Source organism: Epinephelus lanceolatus, chromosome 20 (assembly GCF_041903045.1).
Source record: "Epinephelus lanceolatus isolate andai-2023 chromosome 20, ASM4190304v1, whole genome shotgun sequence".
Classification (NCBI taxonomy): domain Eukaryota; kingdom Metazoa; phylum Chordata; class Actinopteri; order Perciformes; family Serranidae; genus Epinephelus; species Epinephelus lanceolatus.
The window spans coordinates 24,521,745-24,541,988 of NC_135753.1; the positions used below are offsets into that span (position 1 = coordinate 24,521,745).

General features: G+C 42.6%; 1 protein-coding gene across 1 annotated transcript in view; it reads left to right on the forward strand.

Annotated features, from left to right (window-relative positions):
- Nucleotides 1-19,427, forward strand: part of jph1a (junctophilin 1a) — a 44,521-nt gene extending 25,094 nt beyond the window's left edge. Inside the window, exons 4-7 of the mRNA XM_033638797.2 lie at nucleotides 5,710-5,828; nucleotides 15,324-16,060; nucleotides 18,874-18,970; nucleotides 19,163-19,427. Coding sequence (XP_033494688.1) covers nucleotides 5,710-5,828; nucleotides 15,324-16,060; nucleotides 18,874-18,954 — 937 coding nt within the window. The 3' untranslated portion in view covers nucleotides 18,955-18,970; nucleotides 19,163-19,427. The remainder of the gene's footprint in view (nucleotides 1-5,709; nucleotides 5,829-15,323; nucleotides 16,061-18,873; nucleotides 18,971-19,162) is intronic.
- Nucleotides 19,428-20,244: the final 817 nt, after the last annotated feature.

Consider the following 20,244-nt stretch of genomic DNA (forward strand, 5'->3'; position numbering starts at 1 on the left):
TAACAGCCACTTCGTCTCCCATTTAAAGCCTCATTTGCTGTAGCCATTGTCCCCCACCACTGCAGCCCCTGGTAATGTGAGCCCAGACCTCAACCCAAGAATAATTCCTGAATAATTTCAGAGTCGGTTTTAGCTAACCACTAATGGTGTTAGTCATGCTTGAGTAATCCTGAATTAGCACCAGGCGGGAATTCAATAGCAGGCCTGCACGGATATAAGAGATATGTGCGGGGCAAACTAAGTGCTAATTTGTGCAGACTTTATGTGATGTTCTGTGTGCTCCTTTGGACCTGGGGAGTGTGTGGGTAAGATACAGGATAGTCATTTCTGTTGATGTATAATATCCTGTCATAAGCAGATTTGTGCACTCACAACAGGAGCATCACTGCCCAAATGGCGCATGGTCTCAGTATCCCGTATAGTACTGGTTTTCTCTTGGTTGTGGGCGATGAAAGAGATTGATGGGGTTTAAAGGAAGATTGTTAAGTGCTGATGTTTACCATGGGCAAGGTCATCTTCTATCTTATTATACACTGTACCAGTCAGCATTCCAGTTACCAAGCTTGGACTGATGGGGAGGGGGAATGGGTCACAGTGATGGAGAGAGGGATGATGAGGGAGAGAGAAAGGGGAGGGGAGCGTTATTGGAAGAAGCAAAAGGGGGGTTGGAGGGGACCAAGAGACGAAGGGGGTGCAGAACTGTGTCAGCATATGTGAGGAAGATTTCTCAAATAGGCCACAGCCTGGGGAGTGATGGACTGAAACTTCACTCAAGGGGCAGAAACAACACAGAATTACACACAACCGGCACAAAATACAGATACACACATACTGTATAATGTGGAACGTACAGTATGAGAAACCTTAAAGGAGGATGCACTGTGCCAGATGGGAGCTGGGGTTTCAAATTTAACCCTACAGTAAAATTAGAGGGGCTGAGATGCATAACTCAGCAGTTCTAAATACCCAGAAGTCTTTAGAGGGTCTCATTCTCTGTCTCTCTTCAGCTCTGTCTGTCTCTCCTTTCCGTTTCCATACCTTTCGCTTTCGCTGTGTTTTCACTTTCCTCTCTTTGTGTCACCCACCCTCATCCTTTATCTCAAACACACACACACACACACACATTCCACAGAGAGAGAGCGCCGCACCCACCGCGCCGACTGCCAAACTGACTCAACACTTTTCACGCAATTCATTTGTCACAGTAATGAAACAACCATGGATCTCACCGGGCCTTTATCAATATCATCTCTCAAACGCGGGGCTTCAGTCCAAAAGGAATTGCTTCAGAGTCTTTGCTCCTTTCTACACTTTGTCCAAATGTATCCAAACTGTTGTGTGTGTGTGTGTGTGTGTGTGTGTGTGTGTGTTTGTGTGATATTTGCATTTGTGCCAGCAGGTGCGTTTATGGATTCAAATACCTTGATTTGCTTGGACCCATCCCCAACACTAAACCAGACAGGAGTGCCTGCAGAGCGCAAAACTAGACATGAACAGGTGTTGCTTTATATTCAGAGGCAGATTGGCTTCAAGTAGGGAGGTTGCAGACTGTCTGATAAGTTGTAGAACTGAAAACTTTTTCAAAGGTCAGTCGTGAGCTTGCATATTGTTGTTTATCCAGACTTTTTTGCCGGGAATGTCTGAAAAATGTGTTGGCCTGTCTTCATGTGTGCTTCTACACATTGTTGATGGGCACTAACTGGTAGAGGTATGCATATTAAAGCTGCTACAAGCAATACTTTTACACTAACAAAGGATCAAATGACTGTGTGTAATGTGAAAGTGTCACTCGTAGACCAATCCACAGTGCAATTTCCCTCAGATATCTTTTAGCTAACTGTTTTGGTTTTACCACCACAACTATTTTGATTCACTCTCACCACTCTCATCTGCGAGGTATTTAACCATTTGAGGCAGCTGTTGCTTGGATAAACTACTACTTGGGGTGGCAGTAGCTCAGTCCATGGGGCTTTAGGTCAGGAACCAGAGGGTTGCCGGTTCAAGTACCCATCCGGACCAAATATAGAATGTAGACTGGTAGCTGGAGAGGTGCCACTTCACCTCCTGGGCACCAAACCCCCAACTGCTCGGGGCACTTGTCCAAGGCAGCCCCCTTGCTCTGACATCTCTCCATTTAATGCATGTATAAGTCCTGTTTGTGAATGTGTGTGTATTTCAGGCCTGTGTGTATATGACAGCAGGGTGAACAAAATGAATTTCGCCTCGGTGATTAATAAAATATATATTCTTCTCCTGAAATGTTTTTCAGCATAAAAAATTATGTTCGTCACATTAAAGTGTTGTAGTCAGTTGATTTTAATAAGTTGGTCAAAATCAAAAACATTTTTTACATTTTTGTGTAGAATTGACTTAAAATAATAAATGAAAATATCTTAAATAAAATAATTTGACCACTAAATGTCACCACAGCTTTTGGATATATATTAAGTTGGATCAACTTAATTAAGCTATCAAGGTCAAAGCAAATCATGTTGGTTGTACTAAACTAATTGAGTTTGTTGGATTATAAAAGACATAGGATTGACTCAATGATGCCAGAGTTGGAACAACTAAAAAAGATGCATGCAAATTGTTACTTTATTTTTTAAGTTGAACCAGTGCATTTTATTGGTTTATCGATACTAATCAATCCAGAATTTTTAAAATGGGTTTCAATCATCATTTTCTGCTGTTCTCTGCTTCTAACCAAGAAAATAAAAGCCTAGTTCCCATGTTATAGCTTTTTTATACATTTATCTTTTAACAAAACATTTTAGATTGTATGCCCTCAATGTAAATTGTTATATTGAAGTGTTTTAGTCAACATTTATTGTAAGAAGTTTGACGAAATAAAAAACATTTTTTACATTTTTGAGTAGAATTGACTTAAGATAATAAATCAAAATATCCTAAATAACATAATTTGACAGCTAAATATCACCACAACTTTCGGATAAATAATAAGTTGGTTCAACTTAATTAAGCTTTTTAAGGTCAAAGTTTGTCAGATTAGTAAGACTCATAGAATTGACTGGATGATGCCAGTGTTGGAGTAACTAAAAAAGATGCATGCAAGTTGTTACTTAAGTTGAACCAGTGCGTTATTTTTTAGTGTTGTACAAAATATTGGTTTATCGATACGAATCAATCCGGAATTTTTGAAATGGTTTCAGTCATCATTTTCTGCTGTTCTCTGCTACTAACCAAGAAAATAAAAGCCTAGTTCCCATGTTATAGCTTTTTTATATTTACTTTTTAACAAAATGTTTTAAATTTTATGCCCTCAGTGTATCGGAAATAGTTTCCAGTGTTAATATTTTTCAAAGTATTGCAGCAAAATTGGAAATTCCAGTATCATAACAATGCTACTTCCCAGCACCAAACGACTGACAGACAAAGTTAGCAGCTAGCTGGTGAACGCTGTGAAGCATTAAGCAGCAAAATAGCTGGAGAATATTGAATTAAGATATGTCAATGTTATTATTACAGCTTGTTGCGCTGCCTCCACATTGACAAAAAATAAGTGATTACAGGTTTAACAGTGCATGCATTGTGGAAGGTGCTGGCATTGCTCGCTAGTGTGATTAAAAGCATCTATACTGTAAGACGAAATTCTCCGATGCCTGGAAGAAAACCAACCAACCCTTTCGTCTCTGCGCTCCACATGCCCATGTTTTCTCGCCTTTCATTTCACTCTTGTTCTCTGCTCTATCACACCTCTACTCCCATCATTCTCTGCCTGTCACCTCCCACCACCAGACATCCTGTCTGCGAACAGTCCGCATCGCTTCCTGTGTCTGCCCGTGACTTTGTGCCCACTCTACCTAAAGGGAACTGTTAAGATCCTTAGGAGATGTCATGGGCACGCTGTATACATTCATGACGCATTCATACCTCCTTTCATTTGCCTGCACATTTCACACATTTCAGAAATAGAAGCATGTATGTCCTTGTGGTAGCATGCATGGCAAGTGGATGTCTGTGGTATACATGTCGGTGTGTGGTGTCACTGGAATGCTTTAATGTCAGTTTTTAACAAGGGAGTGCTCCTAAGTAGGACCATGAAGCTGCTTTTAGCCGCAATGTTGAATTCCTATGTGTTTGCAATAACTTCTGTCAGGACGCAAAGCATTTTGTGATATCATTTCCCCAGTCTTATTTTTATCTGCAGCTGGTCAGTGTTTTCCAGAGGCTGTGCTGGCTGTAAACACAGCCTGAGAGTGTCCTTTGTCTGCGGGTGATGCAGGGACGTATTTCTGGAGAGGAAGCGGTCCGTCTCTCCTGCCAGCATATGGCTCCTCATGCATTTTAATGTCTCACTGTCCCTGCCAGTCAAAAACAGAACAGCCCTGAGTCCAAGGACAGGACAGAGAAGTGGTCTGAAATAGAGACATCTGTCCGTTGGGGTCACTCTGACAGAGAGACAGAGGGAGGCAGGGGATGAGTGAGGATGAGGGGACGCAGTGTCAATAGACAGATGAGGAAGAATCGGAAAAAAAACAAGAGCATTGATTGAAAGAGAGAGGGGATGGTGGAAAGAAGAGGGAGAGGAAGATGGATGAGTGGGGTTAAGCAGGGCACAAGGCACAGCTGTCAATACTTACAGTGATACTTGGACAGGCCATGTTGCGCTGTCACGCATTGTGTAAGAGTTCCACTCACTGTTCATGCAGTAAGTGACAAATCCACTGGCTTAAACTGATGTGTTTCATATTGTTGCATAATTAGGTCTTTTTCTAACAGGAGGCTGGTTGTTGTAACATCCTCCCTCGCTGGTGCATATGTCCCCCCATACTTGGAGCTCTGGGTTTACATGTGCACTTTACATGTACAGTATCTTTCAGTGGAGTTTTCAAGGGATTTGTTAAGCAGGTCACCCCCGGGCCTCTGTCTGTCTCACCATGGTACGCTCCCGTAATACCTCTCGGTGCTAATGCTAAGCTCACATTGATCCCAGAACGTATTACTCTTCTGCCTTTTGGTTTTTGAGCATCAGTGTGGCGTAGCAGACGTGGATGCAGGCTCTGCACATGCTGTCATTATGTCACTTCTTCCTTTTGCTTGTTTCTTTTAAGCTAAGAGTAGGGTTGAAAGCACCTCCCTTAGGGTTATAAAATCTGTGATATTTTTAAAAATAAGAACAACTAAAATTTGTGTTTTTTATTCATTAATATATGAATTGGTTTTCTAATGTATCAGTCACCTGAAACATTTTTTTGCAGGCATGGGATTCAAACCTAAGCCTTTGCTGCACCACCTGCTGTTTATACATGATATGATATGATGGGATATGATATGATATTTGTGTTTACATGTATGTGTGTTTGTGTGTGCCTTTTGGGCACCGCTCCCGTGTGGTCCAGCGGCAGTGCAGTGCTCCAGACTGGATTAAGGTCTTGCTTGGATGTGGCTGCGCTCCATTTGGAAAATCAGGATTTGGATTTGAGATAGAAGCACAAGGGGAGGTGTTATGTTATCCCCCAGGAGGGACAGGCTGAGTGATACAGCTCAAAGATGAGGAGGAGCAAGAGGGAGGAAGGGATGGAGGGTCAGAGAAGAGGAGCAAGACGGGGAAAAGGACAGTAGAGGGAAGCTGATGATGATGTAAGAAAATGTTTATCTACCACACTTCCTCTTCAAACATGGCGGTGTTCCTCCTCTGTATTTCTTTACCTCTGAGACTCTAATAATGTTTTTTTGCTTTTTCAGAACGGCCCATGCCAGAACAAAAAGCGAGGCTGCAGACCAGGCTGCCATCTCTGCTGTGCACGACTCAGAAATTGCCAGGGCGGTTGCTAGAGAGCTCTCCCCCAACTTCTACCAACCAGGTAACCTTTAACAACAAGCCTCTGCACACAGCACACATCTGATATTTTAAAGACATCACACAGTGTAGCAGGGACATGTGTCTTGAGTCTCTGTAGAGACTTTCCCACTGCCTAAATGTGAAATACGGTCTGCAGGTGCACTGAGGGGTCAGGGAGGTCACATGTGTTATGAAATACAACACTCTGTGACTTTATTTCAAGTGGCTAAAGTCCCATAAACCTTTAACTAGCTATGCCTGCAAACAAGGTTTTAGCCAAGGTTTTTTTTGACATATTATAGACAAGACATGACTCACCCAAAAATAAAGTTGCAGCCCTCAAGCCTGATTGGGGCTTTAACCAGTGGTGGAAGAAGTACTCTAAAGCAGCAATACCACAGTGGAGAAATACTCTGTTTCAAGTAAAGGTCTTGCATTTAATCTTAGTAAAAGTACAAAAGTATTAAGATCAAAATATACTTGGAGGTCCAGTGTGTAGGATTCAGTGGCATCTAGCCAACTGAAACTTCTCCCAGCTTGTAGGAGAACTATGGTGGCTGATGCAATAATGAAAATGGCCCTATGTAGAGCCAGTGTTTGGTGTGTCTATTCTGGGCATGGCTGACTCTGTGGAAGAGGACCCTCTCTGTATGTAGACATGAATGATTCACCCTAAGGTAACGAAAACACAACAGTTCTTATTTTCAGGTGATTATACACAATTGAAAACATAGTTATGAATATTATATACCCTTTCTGTAAACAGATGCCTCTAAATCCTATACACTGGACCTTTAAAGTACGCATAGTAAAATTACTCATGAATCAAAATTGCTCATTTCAGAATAAAATATAATATTTTTTTGGATAATAATTATTGATGCATTAGGCCTGGATCACACAGAAAGCTTTTTGTAATTGTTTTTGATGGGAATTAAGCTTTTTGCTCGTGGTTTTAGTGTTTAGTTTCTGCGCTCTACGTGCCTGGCATTTTTGCTCGACGCTCTAAACTCCTCAAGTTGGCAAAACTTCAACTCACAGCAGAAAAGTGCCCCACAACATATATTTTTTGGTCATTGTTTTTCCCATTGTCCGATCGGATGATTTGAGAGGCGGGCCTTCTGTGTAAGTTTAATTTAGTAAACAATGGAGGAGAAGCTGGCGGTAGCGGCCGCTTGATACCCAGAGCTATACGGCCCGACAATAGACAGCAGGTTGTCAAACTGCCCCTGAGATATCTTGAAATACACCTTGAAACTGCCATCATCGAGGAGAAGCTCCTGGACCAACTGGTGGTACTCCCCATGCACCCTCTTCATTAGGGTCTCATGTACCCACACAGATCCTTGTTTCCCTGTGCCCAACAAACTATTCGCTGACAGCCTCTCACCCTCAATCAGAGCTACAGCAAGTACCCTCTGCCCCCTGTGAAATGAATACAGATAAATAAACAGTAGATTGATTAGGTTAGGTTAAGGCGGTGATGGCATAGTTGCCTTGCAACAATAAAAAGGTACAGCATCCGTCTTTTTCTTACTAGTGGCATTAAATTAAAAGGAAAAAAAAGCAGTGTGGTGCAACCTGCAAAATGCTTTCTGTAAAATCGGGGCCTTAATGTGTTCATACTTTTGATGTTGCAACTGTTAAAGGTGGAGCTAGTTTTTTACTATATGAACTGTGAGGTCGGTTATGAATTTCACAAAAAAAAACCAAACAGTTATGTGTTATCTTTATTTATGAAAATACATAATTTATTAGTTGATCATATTTTGAATTAATAATCCAGATCTATAAAGTGTTGTAGTGCAGTAAAAAGTACAATATTTGCCTGGGAGCTGTGTGGGAATAGAAGTACAAAGTAGCATAACATGGAAATATTTAAGTACAGATACCTCAGAATTATCCTTAAGTACACATAAATGTACTTAGTTACTGTTCACCTCTCCTTTAACTCCCCTGACAGTGGGACATTTACCCAGCCAATCTATTCTAAAATCCCTCCTCACCTCCACTATCCCTTTTTTTAGCTGCACCATCCTCCACCAACCAATTTGTCCTTTCGAACCATGTTTTTAGGAACTGGCGAACTGTTAGGATGTTGGATTCTTTATATGACTAATGATGTTTGCACAGTTTTAGACTTGGTAACACAGGCTGTGTCTGACTCAGTAATGAACTTGTTGTTGGTGCACAAAAGCGTAGGGTTTGGTGTTCCAGGATTGTAATCGAAGACTAGAGGTATTGAGGATGACTTCCATCGTCACAATGGGGCCCTGTGTGTGTGCTTCGACAAAGCCAAGCCTGCTTGAAGCAGGGTGCTGTATTCTGGATGGAAGCCTTGTCTCTGCTCTCAAAGGCCTGTTGTAACAGCTCGGAGATACTTGCTAAAATTTGCAGTCATAAACGCTGCCAAAAAAAAGTGAGAACAGCAAAAAATGTTTTCTGTTCTTTTAGTTTTTCAGATCGTGTCAAAGTTGTAGCTTTAGCGGAGTGTAGAGATGTCTTACAGGTACAGTATGTTCGTGGAGGGCAACGAAACCTACTGCTCCTAATACCAAGCAGTTCTCATCTTTCCTCTGCCTGGAGGTTTAACAGGCACACTGCCATACTATACAGCAGCTCCCAGCGTAGGGTGTCGACTCAACTCTGTTTAGTTCATTTACAAGGTAAGCTGAGTTTCACAAGGCAATGCTGGACATATAATACTACACAAATAGTGAGGGGTACAGATCCTTTTTGGTCAAAGGGGTGGGGTCAGAGGTGGAGCGCAAGGGCACAGAGAGGGCAGATGAAGGTGAATCAAAACTGAGCCTTTAATGTGGCGTTATTTTTCCCCCTTGGTTATTTCTGGTTCTTTCTGAGAGCTGATTAAGGACAGTTTTTGTCTTTGCTCAATGTTAAAGGTTCAGTATGCACACGCTCACACACTGAATTAATTTGTGATTGTTCTATAGCCATCAATTGGTTGAAGCAGAGTGCCACAAGTGTCATGTCACACCTTTTTTGTTTATTTTTATTTACAGCGTAAGATCTATTCACGCCTCGCCTCTTCCACTGTTTGTATTATATTTAGGCCTGTGAGTTAGCCGACCTTGGGCCCTCGCCAAAAGCCGCCACAAAATAGTGGGTGACAAATAGATTGACAATGGGACCCATTCAAGCATGTCCCTGCACTAAGCCGGAGAAATGGCCGGCCCGGGCCAGAGACATCCTGCGGCTTGTTTGTGTTGTGGAAAACGGCGATCATGCTTGGCAGGCCGGGTGATCTCCGGGGTTCACAAGTCAGCGCGGAGAGTGTCCTTGCCTTATAAGTCAGATCATGAATGAGAAAGCGGGCGATGTCATTATAATGTGCAGCGCGCGGCGACATCTGAGCCGCAGCATTTAAACATACGGTTATGTAAGCGTGTCTGGTAAACCAGACCGCCACCTGCAAATAGCTAAACCCTGTTTTCCATACAGTCATTTTAATCCACTTTATGGAAGTCTTTGTCCTTAAAATTTTTTACACAAGCTGGTTTCTTCCAGAAGTTTGTGGAATCTAGAACGGCCTGCTTAAAGGTTTGTTGCTGGTTTATCCTTTGGCAGGTTATGAGTGCAAACAGTTTCCCCTATTTGCAGCTTCCTGGCAAAACGACCACCACTGTTTTTGGCTTCAAAGACAAAATGTGCTGTGTTAAAATATTCCAAGTTGCTGTAGAATCCAGCCTTTTATGTGTCGATTTGTCTTTCCTTAGTGCGACAAAGCTACTCAGTCTGAGTACCTAGACGTAACTTGTGTGATTTTCCCAAATTAATCGTCTTTGCTTCCTCATTGTCTACCTCTGCAGTGGAGATATTCTCACTTACCCCCATCCCACAGCTTCTAATAAGTCCTCTAGGGTAACAACCAGAGGTCTAAACCCCTTGTTGTTTGTAATTGGCATTTCAGACTCATAGCAGATTATCACCCAGATTGGGAGTGTGTACTTCAAAAGGGAAGAGAGGGTCACAGGGAATAGGACCCTGACCTTTATGATTGGTTCACACACAGTACCCTGGAGGGGGAGCAGCGAGGGTTAGCTGTGGGCGTGGCCTGTGTCGTGACGTTAATTGGGCTATATTTGGTGCTGATGTGTGCTCACTGGGGTCTAATGGAGACATAGCTGAAATCCTTATGCACTGAGAGGAGCTCGGGCCCCGCTCTCGCCCCCTCTCCAGGGCTGACGCAGAGCAGCTGTCGCTTCCTTCAGCCGGTCGCTGGAGGGGGGTCGGAGGGTGGGGGGCCCAGCAGGGAACCCGCTCCTCCCTGTTTGACCCAGTCAAGGTACACTTGAACCAGGTGGAGCCATAAAAGACTGGACCTGTCAGGGCTGAGAACCAGACATGAGCAGGTGCTGCTTTATATTCATGGCAGCAGGTGTCGAGGAGTAAGTTTCAAGACAGTAGTTCAGATGAAGTTCAAAGTTATGCAGCAACTTTTTTTTTTATAACTTTCAAGGATACAGCATATTAATTATTCTGAGATTCTTTTCCAAACAAATTTGAAAAGCTTTTTTTTAAGGATCCGAAACTTCCAAGAAACAAAATGGTTCCCACAATGGGGATGGATTAAGATCTGTAAAATATAGAGCTGTTACGATTAATTGATTAGTTGTCAATCATTAATTTGGTAATCAATTAATCAGTTTGAGTAATATTTTTAAGAAATAAACTTTAAATTCTCTGATTCTAGCCTCTTAGATGTGAATATTTTGGGTGTCTTCACTCATCTATGACAGTAAACTGAATGTCTTTGAGGTTGTGGACAAATTTAGAGGACGTCCTCTTGACTTTAAGAAACACTGGTCGACATTTTTCACCATTTCTTGACATTTTATAAACCCAACAACTAATCGATTAATGAGGAAAATGATTTCTGGACAGTGAAAACAGTCGTTAGTTGCCGCTGCAGTACAACATAAAGTTTGCATTTGTCTCTTTTCCTGCTGCGTCTCTCAGCATGCTCTGTCTCTGTCAGTCACATGTCAGTTCATGTGAACACGAGGCCTCCCATGTTCTTCTTTGCATGTAGCCACTTACAAACAAAGCACAGGAAGAGAGTAATTATACTCAGTCAGTAGCCACAGACAAAGGGGCATACTTTATTTGCATGTATGAGTGCATATGACGTGCTCATTAGTTTGCCAGTTTTGGGCTTTATCCTGGTTTCGATCTTGTCCAGTATGTCTACAGGAAGCATAAGAAACTTGATTATTCATATTCTTGTATATATTATTTTAACAGTATCCAAGTTTCGGGTCATGTGTGTACCAGGGTATGATGTTTACATGCGCAACACACAACTCCAAAAACCTGATCGTAATCAGGATACTGTTGTGCATGGAAACGCATCCCATGTACTGTAACAGTAGTGGAAGTAATCTGGCTGAACAATGACAGCTCCCCCTGCCCATCTGCTAGTGTGAGTGGGAGGAAGAAAGAAAATCTAAAAAGCTACAAACTGAGTCATGAATATTAAATATAACAGCGTAGAGAACATGCTGAGATCACAACCCACAGAACAGACTAATACGTATATAATATGCAATGTTATATTGGGTTTTGAATAGAATAAGATATTTCCAAACGCATCAAAAACAAAGAACACACACCAGGAAAATACCTGTCACTGCCACTCACTTGAAAGACATGCTATTATATTTGACATATACAATGAAGCACTCCCTAGGAAATGTGTATTTATGTACCTGTTGTCGGCTCTGTGCATCTGACAATGATGTAAAGGCAAGGCAGCAACCTGTCACAATTCATATAGCAGCAACAGCCTTTTGCCAGTGTTTGACTGTCATGAAAAACAAGCTTTAGATGGTAAAAATAAACATTTTCTCATAGGCTAAAGTTGCTGAACGCCCTTTCAACTCTGGACTTTATCACACTAGATTATATGCTACCATCCCCGTACTTGAACCCTCCGTTGAGCCAAAGTGATGCACGGTGGCAACAGATGTGATAACGGCACACACTGTGCTCTTTCGCCCCCGACTGTATATACACACATCCATGCATGTACGCTGAAGCTGAAGCTACGCTCTTGCTACTGCTTTTCATCTCATATTAAGGTCAGCAGGGGTTAGGCTGGGTCTTAAACAGCCGATCTGTTGTGTTTTGTGAGAGTATATGGCCGTGTGTGTGTGTGTGTGTGTGTGTGTGTGTGTGTGTCAGCGCGTGTGTTTTGCCAAGAGTGCACTGGAGCAGAAAATGTGCTGTGGATTAACATGAAGAGAACTGGCAAACACAGCTTAAACAAACGCTTGTATTCGAATAACCTCAAAGAGACAATGATGGATAAAAAGACACAGTATTGGGGAAAAAAATAAAATGCACGTATCTTGAATTTCAAGGGGGAAAAAATCCTCTTAATGCCGTAATTCATTTGTGCTTATTTTGGTTTGTGTTGAGTATTCTTGTCTTGGTCATGACTAACGCCATGGCCCATTTTAATGACCCTCTTTGGAAGGCTGTGGACTCAGCCCAGCTGATCAATGTTCAGATGAAAGAAACACCACGGCCATTTGGGTAATTGAGTCCCGGTACATGTTCCAGCTGACCTGGCGGGATTCCTTGGTAGAGTACATCTAATAAATCTTCCCCCGCTCTTCACAACAAGATCTACACATGCTCAAGTATCTGCAAAACATCTACGAGTAATTAGATTAATCAAAGAAAAAATTCACGAAAATTCTTCGGCAGCTTTCTAGGGTTGAAACACACAAAAAAAACATGTTGTGTAGTGTAGTGGAAGTCGTTTTTGATGCGCAGTGTCGTGAGCGTGCGGCTGGGGGTCATTTTAGTGTTGATAACCATTCAGAAAATGCCTGGAACCCCTAACAGGAATCCGTCCCCAAACAGTGAAACTGCCCAGACCCGCCCACGAAGCTCTAACTCTTATTGAGTTATGGTGTGAAATCAAGCTCAGAGGATACATTAAGCCCCACAGATGTCCAAATGTCCCCTCAGTCTCTTTGTAGTGGGTCTTATTGGTTGTGGCAGTGATGAAACAAATTAGGAATGCCACACAGCCGAAAAATACTTTGGGCTTATGAGTACTGAGGTCCAAAAGGTTCTGCGCTGATGCGGGATTGGATACACATGTTCCCTTTTGGATCTCATGTTTGCACAATTGCTCTTAGAGGGTATGAGGGTCAAATCTAAATCAATAGGAACTATTTTTCCATTGAATTACAGTGTGCAAACTTAATAAGTGGCATGCGTATAAGAGGCGTCTGGTAAATCCTTTTGATTGATCTCTGAGATTAACCCATTTTTAAACACAATAACTGAACGCACAAACATGAATTACATCACCTGACACTGCCTCAGTATGTATTATCTGGTGAGGGTGAAAAATATTTAATCAGCTGTATGTTCTTTCTAGATTTATGTCTCTTCATTTCAAATTGGCTATACGGGATGCGGAGGATCCTTCTCTGCTCATACCATCTGATGTACTTCACACAAAGCAGCATTGTCCCTCTCTTAGTCACTCTGACACCATCTAATTTAGGCGAAGTGAAAAAAAACACAGGCTTACAAAGAGCCCGATGTCTCTAATAAATATTAATTCAGCACGGAACAAAGGGACAAATAAAGTGTCATTTTTCTCACATATAAAAAGGCATTTATATTCGGATTTAAGAGCTTTAGTCCACACATTAGAGGATGCAGCATTTATAGTGGCAATTCAAAACATATAGTTAAAAGAGGAGTGCGCACTTACAGTATCATTACACTATCTGGGTCCACTAACCCAGGACCTCAGTCCATAAACAGCTGAAAGGAAGTAGCCAACAGTACGAGCTTCCCCAGACAAAAAAGAGGCATCGCTGCACCTTAAGGTCGGCTCTCTTTATCTGTGCAGCCGTGTTGGTGCGATGCTGAGAATTGATGTGACAAGGGCTTTTCCAGGAAAACAACACACTGATAAAAGAGAATGGCTGATGATAAAGATGAGCCTGCAGAGGAGGCTTCCTTTGTGAAATGGTGTTTGTGACCCTGCATTAATCAGTCTATTCTCCCCTGTCTCCCCCCAGTGATGATTGCATATATAATGTTGATTCATGAATATTTTAATTGAAAGTTCAACTGTGCTTAGGGCCAGCTCTGATTTAAATTGAGCTCACAGTGGAACTCTGCAGTCAGGCAGGATGGAGAGCAAATTAAGGGTGTTCTTTGCTCCTAATCTGGCGTTTTGGACGGTGGCTGCGGCAGAAATTTAAGACTAACATTTGTGTTTTTGTTCAGGGTTTGGTTGGATCGCCTGTGTCATTGTTGAAAAGAGAGGTAAAACCCTGGCAATCTTTGAGAACCCAAAACGTTAGAAAGTTACACTCACAAATCCTTTGAAGAATAATAAGAATAATTATTCACTTTTTCGCTGAGAGTTAGGGTGCTTTCAGACCTAGAGTTGTCTTGCTTTGGTTTCAGTCAGGGACTAATTTTGTCACAAAGTTGCATAATTGCCTAGAGTTGGTTTGTGTTCTCACGGCAGCATTTACAAGTGGACCAGATAAAATGCCTTGTGTGAGAAAGCTGCTCTTGATTGGTCAGAATTTCCATGTGGGAAAAATCCAGGAAGTAAAGCAAACGTTGAAGAAGAGTACACTTGCAAGATAAATGTGACACTTTCTAATGTCACAATGGAGGGACAACTACGCAGGTTGATTTTAGCGCTGCTCATCGTGGACTATATTGCTGTCATTGTTCATTTTAGTCAAACCATACAGTTTGAAAACGAGGCACGGCTCCAACTAGAAAACAACGTTTTGATGCATTGGATGTGCTGAATGTGCATATTAAGGCAGTACAGGAGGAGGAGCACATTAATAATCCTCCAGGACTGTAATATGCTCATGTTTAACCCAAACAATGTGTCATGTGACTGCAGTTGTTTGGAACACGTTCTCACCACAAACGAACCGCACCAGAGTTTGTTTGTAACCGCGCTGAGGCCACCTTTTCAAGAAGGTCTCAGCGTGGATGTTTTGGTGCGATTGCTGTGTTCACACCTGTCCAAATGAATCGCACTTAGAGGGCAAACGAACTAGAGTTTGACTGAACTGGACCAAACAGGTGTGAAGGCACTTTTAGACAAGAAAATTGATACCACTAACACTAAAGCCAGTGTCTGGTTAGCTTAGCACAAAGACTGGAAACCGCTAGCTTGGCTGAGCCCAAAGGTAACAAAATCTACCCACCAGCACCTCTTAAGCTAACAAGATATAACATCAAGCTCAAGGGACCCCTTTGATAGTGGCTGTGCAGTGTTTCCCTCCTCAAATTTTACCTATCTTTGGAGCATTATTCAGCCCCCTCCCAACAAGCTATGCCAGCACGGTTGATACCAAGCTTGCCTTCAGTCATCTAGTTTCACTTGATAGCTCTACCTTTGTAGTAGTAAGAAAATTAGCCTCGCCACAGCCTTTAAGAGACAGTAATATCAGCCTGTTAACGTGTGTCCCCTTTCTTACTTCCACAGGGCCTGACTATGTAAAGCAACCATTGAAGGAGCCTGTGGAGATTAAAGAGGTCCCTGTTGAAAAGAAGGACGACTCCCCAAGAGATTCTCCCCACTTCTACCGCAAAGGTACCACTCCTCCCCACTCCCCTGCGACCAGTCCTGTAGCCACGCCTCCCCCCTCGCCTCACTCCAGCAAGAAGAAGGGTCAGCTCGCCAACAGCACCAGCCGCAAAATCAGCAAAGAGGAAAAACCTTCCCGCAAGATAAGCAAAGAAGAGAAGTCAAGTCATAAAACCAGTAAGGATGAGCGGTCTAGTAGAAAGATCAGTAAAGAAGAGAGGCCGGCCGTCACCGACGGCCCCAAAGGTCCTCATATGCACCTCGAGGCTCCACCTAAACCTGCTAAAAGTCAGCAGCCCACCACAGAATCTGCCCCCCCTCCTGCGCAGCCCCCTGCAGTTCCAGTAAATGGCGAGCTCCACAGCGACTACCACAGTTACTATGTCAAAGCCCCTACTAGGGTCCGTCCACCCCCGGACCCTCAGGAGGATATAGAAGAAGAGCCTAGTATCCTGGACCTGGCACGTATGCCCCCACAACCCCCTAAATCGTATAGTATCCCCCCTGCTAAACCAGCCTCCATACGGGACAGCAAGGGCGACCCGAAACTCAGGAAGCAGGATTCCCTAAAGCCAAAGAGCCTCGCAGACACAAAGAAAGCCAGTATGGAGATTGCAGAAAACATGGAAGAAACAGTAAGTATCAGTGGTGTGATAGGAAAAGGTATATTTAAAGGAATAATTTGACATTTTGGGAAATATACATGTTTGCTTTCTTGTGTAGCGTTAGATGAGAAGATTGATTCTACTCTTATGTCTTAAAGCTGGAGCCAGCAGCCAGTTAGCTTAGCACAAAGACTGGAAACAGGGACAAACTGGTGACTGACAAAATCTGTCTCTATCAATCAAGAACACTGATTAACATGCTATACCTTCTTTATTTAATCCATAAAATCTCTGAAGTAGAAAAATGACAATCAGCATTTTGGACAAGTGAGGATCGGGAATAGTAACTTCCTTGAAATTCCTCTGGTGTGACATAGCATGTTAATTAAGCCACTAACACCCACCAACATCTGGCTTTTGTCTTCAGTCATGGATATTTGTTGGCTCCGACTTCAACTGACAGTGATGGAAACTTGACACCTGGGTGGTTACTTTTTTTGCCCCCTTGTAAGTGTGATGCAGTTACGTCCTGTCTCAAATACTCTTTTTCCATATTCATGTGCTGGCTTGGCTTGGTTTGGTTTGACTTAGCCGTCAGCCCAGCACCGCAGAGATTAGCATTTCTGTTACAACAGGGCTACCCGTTTGAAGGTGTGTCTTTAACTGATGGCAGATTATTATGAGTGATGACGTTTAAAAGCTACAGGTGGATCCATCGCAAGTGTTTTTCCATCATTCGGCAGGGCAGGTAAAAGAAGTTTACCTGTTGGAGGTGAGCTGTTTGCAGAGGTGCAGTAAGAGCTTGTTGTCTGCAGCTCTTCATCAATATCTCACTGTGGGGGTTTCTACTTTTACTCTTCCTCCCTTCGGTATTAGCAGACTTGTTTTTATTAATGAAAAGCCGCTAATAAAGTTCCTCTAATTTCGTGATAAACACATTTAGTTTCCTATAGATTTTTCACAATAAATTTTGTTATGTAAAAGCTTTTATTTTGAAGCAGCAATAAGGAAATGTTGGGTTTTCATCAGCAGTAACTTAACGAGACTCCATACAGCTGAAAGCGAACATGAAACAGTAAAATAAAACATATCTAAAGTAAAAACAGGACGCAGAAACTAAACTCCAGAGAGATTCAGTAAGAAGCTGCAAAAGTATTGAGAGCTGAACACACAAAGACTTTAAAAACGTCTTTCTCCCTGGTCTCCTGCACAGACAGACGAGAGTTGAGACTTGCAACACACAGGCTTGTTTCAGGTGGACAGGAGGTGTTTGCTGTAGTTGGCAAGATGTCACTGCTACCAGCTTGGAGGCGGTCAGGTGCGCTTTGGCCCTGCTTCAAAGATGGTCCATCTCGGGCACGGCTTGGCGTGGCTCAACACCATTGGCGGCTGCTGGTCTTTCAAACAGGGGAAGCTCACTTTAAGTTTACATCATAAAATTTGTCATATTGTAGCGAGGCAGTAACTTCTAAAAGGAACATTTAATTGAAGCCATTTTTCAGCCACACCCATGCCATAGACCCACAGCAAAACACACCTCAAAGATTTTCAGATGGGTTTAAACACCTGAACTGTACTGTTACACACAGTGAAAACGAGCTATATCGCTTATGGAAATAAGGAACTCTGGACGGCACTCACAAATATCCACATGGGGCTGAGCTCGAAATGTGACAATGCTGGTGTGTATTTCCAAACCGCTGTCAATCACAAAGGGGTTTAGCCTTTTAGACAGTTCCTCCAATCATCATGCATACAACAAGCGTCTTCTCCCGCCTACCGCTCCATTAGGTCCCAAGGAAGCTGAGCCTCCCTTAAAGTGACAATTTTGTCACATTTATCCAATGACCGTCTTGCTTTGCTGCATGAAAAAAACCTGCTCAGCGCTGTCTCATAGGAATGCTTGGAGGCTCCACGTCCACCATGCTGACACGAGAATGTATGACAGGGAGGTCGCGTTTGAAAACTGGTGACAAACAGCTGACGTTTGACCATCGTAGTCATGATGTTAAACGCATCCCAACGCACGTTTAATACAATGTAAATTCTTATTTTATTGTAAATTCAATAGTGCATATTTGACCATTTCTTCTATGAAATTTTAGGGGAAGTTCAGCCTCCCTTGTTGTCTCAGAGCAATCGCCCCTGCTCAACACGTCTAAACTGGTAATGGAAAGACAAATCGCCACGGCATGGTTTGACTCGGTACAGCCAAAAGTGGTAATGGAAAAAGAAATTCTGTCCGTCTCCGTCCAGGCAGTGCTTGAAAATCGTAGTCAGCATCCAGTTTAAAAGAGAGACACCATAACATTTTCCATGGCCTCCATGCTGCTTTCTGTTGGCTACTAACCCTGTTTTCCAGTGCGGTCGTTATACTGAACGTGACACACCAGTAAAAAAAGCAGGAAGGCATGTTTGTCTCCACAGGCAATGGGCAAGGAGTTTATAGCCTTTTTCCAGCAGGTTCCCCACATTTAAAAACCTTCGCATATGCGCTAATTTTGGTGGAAAATAGGTATTTGTGAGCTGTACAGGTGCCAGTAGGCAGATTTTGTAACCTATGGACAGAAACAGGCTCGCTGTTTGCCCCTGTTTCCAGTCTTTGTGTAAGCTAAGCTAACCAGCTGCAAGCCATAGTTTCATATCAACCATACAGACATGAGACTGGTATCAATTAGCTCATAGTCTCCGTAATGTACAACTGTTCCTTTAATATTTCTTACTTCTATCTATTTAAATGGTTCTGAATAACCTTGTCATGTGAATAAAGGCAGGACTTATGATTTGATTGCTGTGGGTTATTATGTGATATCTGATCTTTATCATAATGTCATTTTTTGCAGGGTCCTAACTCGATCCTTGTTGCTATGGTAATGCTGTTGAATATTGGCCTTGCAATTATATTTGTCCATTTTCTGACATGATGATGCTGTTTCTCAGGTGAGTTCATTAATTTTCCTGGACACTTTTATTCATCAACAAAACACAAATAAGGAGCAGATGAATTCATGTATTTCTAAAGATGAATCTGCCCTTTTTTTACTCATGCCTTGTGCGTCTGGTGTGCTACAATGTGTGTCTGAAATGTGACAAGCAGCCAATTAAATCCCAACAAACTGTTTTATGTTGCAGTAAAACCATGGCAACCGGTACAGTTGCATCGCCGGCCTTGAAAAATGAAAATGGCGCCAGAGAGACACGGGGGCGGCTGTAGGTGTTTAGGAATCAGCGTGACACTGAAGAGAATCAGGAGGAAGGCATCACCACCACCAACCTGTCATGGGCCTTCTTTATGGCCAGCCCTGTGAATTAGCACTCCTTTGGCTTTTGTGAAAGCTGAGGTGAAATGTCGTGTCTAGTGAGTTAAAAAAAAAAAAAAAAAAAAAGTTTAAAAATGCAACCAAACATACACAGTCTGAAAAAAGAAGTAATTGAAACCCACACGTGTGCTGATCCAAGCACTGGTCTCTGTAGCCCACTGCTTTGGCAGAGATAGCGGTGGGCTGACGGACTTTGCTGGAAGAGTGTGGAGATGCACTTTTAGATGACGGGAGCAAACAGCTGCCTTTCTATTTTGCCATCTGACGTTTTGATGGGGAGATGTGAGCCCGGCGGCCGGGGAGAGGGGGGGAGGACAGTCGCAGCGGGAGCGTGCTCGGGTGTTCGGAGCGTTTTCTGGGGTTCACACCACTCTTGCAACAGGAAACTGGGCACGGCCGTTGCCAGCAGTCAGTGCTAGCACGGTCACTAGCCAGTCTTACTCTGTTTACCCAACCATCACCGCAGCTTTCTCGAGCTCCGTCCATTGTAACCCAGGATACACTGCTTTGAAACACTCCCCCTGCATGGTACAGTTTAACATTTTGTTTTTGTTTGTTTTCTGTTTTATCGTAGCTTTTCTTTGTTCATCATTGTTCTCTGAATGTTGGTTACCTGCAGTCATAACGCTTGTAGTTGAAAGATTCTTCTCCTCTCAAAATGAGTAAACACATTTGTTTTCCCTTTTATTTTGAAATTTTACTCATTTCTAACAATTGCGTTGTAATTTGACATTACACATTCATGTTACTGAAAGTGCAATATGTTTTATTTTTTCAGAGGAAAAGCTTATAGTATATTTTGCCAAAAAATGGGGGGTTGTACCATTATAAAAATCCTATGTTCCATTTATTTTTGTCAGACTCTCATAGTTTGAATAGACGGGTTTTGAGAGA